The sequence below is a fragment of the Epinephelus moara genome, chromosome 7 (genome assembly GCF_006386435.1).
Source record: "Epinephelus moara isolate mb chromosome 7, YSFRI_EMoa_1.0, whole genome shotgun sequence".
Lineage (NCBI taxonomy): Eukaryota > Metazoa > Chordata > Actinopteri > Perciformes > Serranidae > Epinephelus > Epinephelus moara.
This window is the reverse complement of record NC_065512.1, coordinates 5,153,066-5,161,216: the sequence shown is the minus strand read 5'-3', so window position 1 is coordinate 5,161,216 and position 8,151 is coordinate 5,153,066. Positions and strand designations below refer to the sequence as shown.

The window sequence follows — 8,151 nt, the reverse complement described above, 5'->3', positions numbered from 1 at the left end:
ATGTGATTTCTCTGATCCTTGGAAAGTGTTTAACTTTAGGACTTGTTTAACTTAATAATGCACAGTAATGAGCACTGTCAGCTTCAACAATGAGATGACTGATGACANGTGCAGAGATGTGATTTCTCTGATCCTTGGAAAGTGTTTAACTTTAGGACTTGTTTTACTTAATAATGCACAGTAATGAGCACTGTCAGCTTCAACAATGAGATGACTGATGACATTTTCTGCAGTTACTCTGTTGCAGTAGTTTCATTCTCAGTGTTTCATCACTGTCTTACTGCTTTGAATTTACTGTATGAATGCAGAACCCTATTTATTATATCCATTATTAATATTCTGGGTCTATTGCTGAAGTATATAAATACTAGAACTAAAACCCTGCTTTTGTCTTTTTACACTGTTTATAGATTGTGTTTAAAGGGATTTTTTTAGAATTATATTGCTGACTTTTGATGCACTGCATGGGTTTTTATTTGTGTCACGAATGAACGTCAGAGTCCCTGTGAGCTGTGAGAGCCTCTGGATCAATCTCTCAGAGGACATCCACTCAACTGATTGTATTTTATTTTAAATAATTTCTGAAATCATACATTTATACCACGGTAGTTCCTGATTATATTTAACTCTGCTCCCTTACTCCATTAGTTTTTATCTTGTCAGTTTTCACTGTTTTGTTCATCTCGTTGTTGATGTGTCTTATAACTTCATGACCATTTTATTAACATGGCAATAAAGGATTTCAAACGTCGAAAACATTGTGGCGTTATTCTATATATTTTACTAGTGATGTAAGAAAATATTGATACGTTGAAATATCGCGATATTTCATTTTGCAATACTGTATCAGTTCTCAAAAGTACTATATCAATTTTTAATCAGTAGTTTTCATGCATTTCTGGCAGTGGTTATTTTGTGTGTTGTATTTAACCCTCCTACCACTAGTTACCAGCAGTCACACAGCCGTTTGACTATTCCACTCCACCGAAACAATCAGATCTCATGAGCGTAAAAGCCTCTGCAAACTCTGGAGTCTTGTGTTAGCAAACACAGGTGACCGATGGCTGAATCTGAGCGCATAAGACCGGCTCCCGTGATATACAAAGCTGATGTGTGGAATCATTTCGGTTTTCGAAATATGGAAGGCTATAAAGACAGCGACAAGAGTCATGCGGTTTTGTAAAATGTGCCATGCCAGAGTTAAATACTCTGGCAACATGACAAATCTGCGAGCACACATGGCCAGACTCCATGCCGATGTACAGCTAATGGCTAACGTGAAACGAATGGACCCCTCTCAACAAACTCTGGAACAAGTCCACACATCGAAGTTACCACCGACCTCAACTCGTGCAACCAAGATAACGCAGTCACTACTTTATTTCATTTGCAAAGACATGCACCCCCTTAGTGTTGTAGAGAATGAGGGGTTCCATAATATGATCCAAACATTGCAGCCCTGTTACACCATACCTTCCCGGCAACACTTCACTGACATCGCTTTGCCTAAGTTGTACACAGTAGTAATAGCCAAGGTGCTGGACTCTCTCAGTTCAGCAGAGAGAGTTGCTTTGACATGTGACGCTTGGACATTGAGGGCCACTGAATCGTATGTAACCATAACAGCGCATCACATAACTGACGGGTGGAAGCTAGAGTCCCATGTACTGCAAACACGAGCTATGCAAGACAGTCATACAGGAGAAAACATTGCAGCGTTACTGGGTGAGGCTATAACTGAATGGGAACTGGATGCAAAAGAACTTGCAGGCATGACTCACATACAGTGTTTTGCACACAGTCTTAATCTCGCCTCGCAGAGAGCATTAAAATTGCCAACAGTGGTGCGACTACTCGGCAGGAGGCATGTGACAACCTTTTTCAGATGCAGCACCATAGCTAGCCACCAGCTAAAGTGCAAACAAGAACTGCTCCAGCTACCAAAACACAGACTGATAACAGACGTTGTCACTAGATGGAACAACTCATACGAGATGATTTTTAGAACAGCAGCCAGCTATTTATGCAGCACTGCTTTTAACAGAAGTCAGAAAGAGTGAAAAAGAAATCTTCACATTGAACGAGGCTGACATCACCTGGCCAGAGGGTGTGCTCAATGCACTCAAGCCAATGAAGGATGCCACATTGGTGATGTCAGAGGAGAGCATGTCAGCACTGTCCATCATTGTTCCACTTCATGCCAAGCTTGTCAAGGGTACAGAAGAAAGCCCAGATGATGACACACAGATAATGAAGGAGATCAAGGCTGCTATAACACAAGATCTGGGAAAAAGATATACCAGTGAGAGGGGGATGCTGTACATGGTATCAGATTTTGATCCTAGGTTCAAGGATCTACCCTTTCTCTCAGAGAAAGAGACCAGTGAGATCTACTCCAGACTGACCGATGCTCTCATGCCTACCATAAAGAAGCAACAGAATGTACGTAATTAATTAGACTGAAAGCTGGGCATCCTGAAAGCTGGGCATGTGGACCAGCTTGTCTTCCTCCAAATGGATGTTACAGGGGCTGTTAAATACAAATGCAGATTACACTGTTCTGACAGCATAAAAATAAACTGTTTACACAGATTATATGCATCTAACAGCATAGTGTGTTCTTCATACCTGAGTTTTCCATAAATTATTTTATTTTGAAAAGAATCATATTTGTTGCCTTGCTTAAAGGCGCCGTATGTAAGAATGTGGCCAAAACGGTTACTGCACTCAAATTCAAAATACTGCCGTGAGTCGTGTCCGCCCCCCCCTCCCCACAGATTCGAGGCTGCTGGACAGTGGCACGCTGGAGACTGATGGCAAAAATAGAAGTCCTGCATATCTGTTGCGGAGGGCTCCGGAGTGCCGCAGCTGAGACGAAGCCGGAACACACATCGACTAGAAGTGAATCCTATTGGCTCCGCTGCCGTGCCGGAGTGCAGACGCAACCAACACGCATCTGGTGGAAATTGGGGGTTATTTGTTTGCCTACGGGTGGCTGCCGTGGCAGGGCCGCGTCGCCGCGTCCTTGATCTTTGGTTTTCCAGCGGATCGTTCAAACAAGTCCGGCTTCTCTGCTGCTAACGCTGCTGCCGGGATACAGCGGAGGAGGAGCCGGCTGCTAATGCTATGTACCAGGACACTGCTAATGCTATGTACCAGGACACTGCTAATGCTGCTTGCCGTGCTGCTAACGTTTGTTTCTCAAAAAAACGAGTCGGGTCGATGACCCACCTGCACATGGGCTACAATGTATGATCGAAAATGAATAACAGTTGAAAGTATTCGAAATGTCCATCCCCGTCTTGCTATGATGCTAGTTAGCCAACTTTGGCTAAAGCTTACCTGTCGAGGAGATGAGTAACCACTTTGACATCCGATTTCAAATTCTTCTCCGCTTTCAACCGTCTCCACCGTTCAAAAGCATCTCCTATAGACCCTCGCTTTGCCTCGAGTTTTGTCTTGGCGTTTTGGGAATCATAACGAGGTCGTTTGGGTTTAGTCGCACCGTCAGACATTGTAGCTCAGTCGCAACTGTAACTGATGCTGAGACTCTACTGACTGTGTGACTGGTAGACGGCGGTTGGTGGCACAACAGGCCAAAACACAAATTCAAAACATAAACATGATTTGCGGACCGTAAATTTGTTTTTTAAATGCGAATATTCTGGCTGTACTATTGTTGTCAGTGAGATCAGTATGTTATATGAACATTATTCCTTAGTCTCTGTGACATATTAGGAGGATTTTACGACTATTTGCTTTAGATTTCTTACATATAGCTCCTTTAAAGTGGTAATAATAATGGTGCTCTGTCAGAGCTAGGACACCAGAAAGCACAAATTATTTAATATGTTGGTTGTAGATTTTATTTTTTTTATTTTTAGGATGACATAATGTAGAACAGTGGTTTTAACCTATTTTTGGGCCAGTGTCTCCCTATTCATGATCCAGGTCCATCACCTCCTCCCATCAACTAAAATGTAGGCTAAATGTCTTCCCTGATTATTAATGCTGATTGTTATTCTGTACTAAATCATTATAAGACCATGTAATTGAATGCTAATGTTGGGAACACATAGTTGAAAGTATTAAAATGGCTATAAGAAATAATTATGATAACTATTAATGAAATAGAATAATATGATTTAATTTACATGAACTCACCTTGTGGGGCACCATAAAAAAGGAAAAATGATAGCTTTAATTCAGTTTCATAAAGTACATTAAACTATCAGTTTGAAGGATTTGGGAGTTTTTGACACAGCAGGGCTCAGTGATTCATTCACACTTGTGCCATATTAAACAGACAGCAAGTGTGATTCCAAAGGTTTTTATCACAATATGACAAAAATAAACACACAAAATTACAAACTAAATAAACCTAACTACAGACTAAGACACTTAAAAGTGTTTGTGTGTGTGTGTGTGTGTGTGTGTGTGTGTGTAGATCATCAATTACTCACTTAATGACAGCAAATCAACACATGTACATCAACAACAGTGAAATAGTCTTGCTTAGCCTGTACAACTGTACCAGTGCTGTGCCCAGTTGTTACGTTACCAATCCATAAATGTTGGGAGGAGTTGTTTTGTTATGCTGCTTATTAGTCGGCGATTCTGTCTATTGTGTATGAGCAAAGATGGAAAGGATTGTGATTCCTGAGGCAGTCTTTGCAGTGTTGAATTTGAGTGTTACAGGTCAGAGGAATCTTTTAACTCTTTGTCTTTACAAAGATAGCAGTTAGGTGCTAACTCTGCTTTGATTCCCTTTGAAAAATTACCTCACCCACTTTGTGTCTGTTGCAGGCGCTAACTTGTCTGGTCCCTTCTCCCATTTAGAAAATGTTCTGTGTTTGCTTAAGCAGACAACAGGTAGATCAGAGTCTTTTTATGCCTCCTCACCGACGGTAGCTACAGTCAGAAGCATTATGTTTTTGGGTTGTCCATCCGTCTGCCTATATGTCGGTCCCATCTTTGTGCTGATTGTTGGGACAAGGTCTCAGGAGTCAGAGTATTTACAAAGCTTTGAAATTTGCATCACCTGGCCTTTCCTAACGATGACTGTGAACAAGCCAGAGCCCTAACAAGACCCTGGTAAAAGTTGTCTGAGAGCTCAAATGTCTTGGGGTGTCCAAACCTTTGCATGGTGTTCCTTTGTTGAATGTTCCTATGTTGAAAAGCATGTTTCATCTTTAACTTCATGTCTTTTGGAGATCACTTCATCTTCTACTTAACAATTTACAGTAAAAGAAATTTTGACCCATGGTGCCCAAACAAATAAAAAAGCACTCTGGGACACAATATGAGGGAGACACCATTTGGTGAAGGAAATAAAGTCACTTTCCAAAACAATAAATGTTGAAAATAATTAAAATACTGTACTGTTTTTTTTTCTTTATAGTGGTACAGAAAACATTGCATATGCACATTCTCCAGTAAAAAAGGTGAACTATGGCTTCTGATTTCTGAGCTACAGAGTTTGACAAAGTTTGTCACGTGTTATTGTTTCCTTTGGTGAATGGTGTAATGAGATCTATGGAGGATGAAGCAGTCTGATAAAAACATGTCACAAACTCAGCCTGTGGAGTTTGGAGGTGAACACATCCCACCTGCATGTTTTAAGTCAGGTAACTGTGAATCAATAACACATTTAAATACAGATTGATTGTTAAATGGATGTTCAGAGAGTGAATTCTTTCCTTTAGTTGTAGGTTCAGTATGTCTGTTATATTATCTGCCTGTTTAAGTGATTGTTAATTTTAGACTATCTTAATGGATGAAGGATTAAATGCAACATATATAACTCTAGGTGGACATGTGGAAGTTCACAAATACAGATTCCTTTATTTTATGATCATGTTTATAGTATATATTTTAATAATCTGCAGTAATTCTACTATTGTGTATCTTATTGTGATTCACCGAAACCTCCATGAGCCTATGTACATTTTCATTGCAGCTTTGTTAATCAACTCTGTTCTTTTCAGCACTGCTATTTACCCAAAGCTTCTGATTGACTTTTTATCTGAAAAACAGATCATATCTTATTCAGCCTGTCTCCTCCAGTATTTTCTGTTTTATACTTTAGGCGGCGCAGAGTTCTTTCTGTTGTCAGCCATGGCCTATGACAGGTATGTGTCTATATGTAAACCTCTGCAATATCCAACTATAATGAGAAAAACAACTGTCTGTATCTTTCTGGCTTTAGCTTGGTTTGTTCCTGCTTGTCAGCTTGTGGCACACACAACAATGTGCTTTCATGAAAAGCTCTGTAGGTTTACATTCAAAGCAATTTTTTGTAATAACTCAATTTACAAACTTCAGTGTAGCACTTCAAGAGCACTGACTATATATGGTTTGTTCATGTTTCTAAATGGGTCATTTTTTCCGATGCTCTTTATACTTTCCACATATGCACAAATATTCAGAATAACCTATCGAAGTTGCAGAAAAGTCAGGAAAAAAGCTGCAGAGACCTGTTTACCTCACCTGTTGGTTTTGATCAACTTTTCCTTGCTGTGCACATATAATTTAATTACAGCTCGACTGGAATCTGAAATTCCAAAACTTGCAAATTTAATAATGACTTTACAGCTGGTTTTGTATCATCCACTTGTTAATCCAATCATATATGGACTAAAAATGAAAGAAATTTCAAATCACCTCAAGCAGTTGTTATGTCATAGGAAGATGAACTAATGTTATCAACACTGATTTCTTCTTCTGTTTAACAGTGCAGAGATGTGATTTCTCTGATCCTTGGAAAGTGTTTAACTTTAGGACTTGTTTTACTTAATAACACACAGTAATGAGCACTGTCAGCTTCAACAATGAGATGACTGATGACATTTTCTTCAGTTACTCTGTTGCAGTAGTTTCATTCTCAATGTTTCATTACTGTCTTACTGCTTTAAATTTACTGTATGAATGCAGAACCCTATTTATTATATCCAGTATTAGTATTCTGGGTCTATTGCTGAAGTATTTGATAAGTAGAACTAAGAGAAAGAATCACATTACACCTGCTTTTGCCTCTTTTCATTGTTTATAGATTGTTTTTAAAGAGGTCACTTTAAACTTATATTGCTAACTTTTGATGCACTGCATGGGTTTTTACTTGTGTCATCCATGAACGTTAGAGTCCCTATGAGCTGTGAGAGCCTCTGGATCAATCTGCCACAGGACATCCACTCAGCTGACTCTGTATTTTATTTTAAATCATTTCTGAAATCATACATTTATCCCACAGTAGACCCTGGTTGTATTTAACTCTGCNGTATTTTATTTTAAATCATTTCTGAAATCATACATTTATCCCACAGTAGACCCTGGTTGTATTTAACTCTGCTCCCTTACTCCATTAGTTTTTATCTTGTCAGTTTTCACTGTTTTGTTCATCTCATTGTTGTTGATGTGTCTTATAACTTCATTTCAAATGTCGAAAAAATTGTGGCGTTATTCTATATATTTTACAATGTAGTGCTCATAATGAACACTGTATACTGTAACGCCTGGTACACGGACTGAACTTTACTGTAGAGGCATAAAAATATATTTTTCCCAGCAGTTATCTTGGCTATGTGCTACATTTAAGATTGACATAACCTCCACAATAATAATGGTGCTCTGTCAGAGCTAGGACACCAGTAAGCACAAATGATTTAATATGTTGGTTGGAAGATTTTTTTTTATTTTTAGGATGACATAACGTAGAACAGTGGTTTTAATCTATTTTTGGGCCAGTGTCCCCCTATTCATGATCCAGGTCCCTCACCTCACCTAAATTTCTTCCCTGATTATTAATGTTGATTGTTATTCTGTAATATCTATCTATTGAAAGAGCATGTCTTTGAATGCTAATTTTGGGAACACATAGTTGAAAGTATTAAAATGGCTATAAGAAATAATTATGATAACTATTAATTATATAGAAAAATATGATTTAATTTACATGAACTCACCTTGTGGGGCACCATAAAAAAGGAAAAATGATCGCCGTTTAATTAATTCAGTTTCATAAAGTACATTAAACTATCAATTTGAAGGATTTTGGAGTTTTTGACACAGCAGGGCTCAGCGATTCATTCACACTTGTGCCATATTAAACAGACAGCAAGTGTGATTCCAAAGGTTTTTATCACAATATGACAA

The 8,151-nt window shown here is 38.7% G+C and overlaps 1 protein-coding gene across 1 annotated transcript; it reads left to right on the top strand.

Annotated features, from left to right (window-relative positions):
* Window positions 1–5,772: 5,772 nt before the first annotated feature.
* On the top strand, window positions 5,773–6,699 carry LOC126393452 (olfactory receptor 2AG2-like). The gene has a single exon (XM_050049640.1). It carries the CDS (start codon window positions 5,773–5,775, stop codon window positions 6,697–6,699), a length of 927 nt encoding a protein of 308 aa, XP_049905597.1.
* Window positions 6,700–8,151: the final 1,452 nt, after the last annotated feature.

What these genes read in the sequence shown, in the direction of transcription:
- LOC126393452 (XM_050049640.1), top strand. Translation starts at nt 5,773, where the DNA reads ATGGATGAAGGATTAAATGCAACATATATAACTCTAGGTGGACATGTG.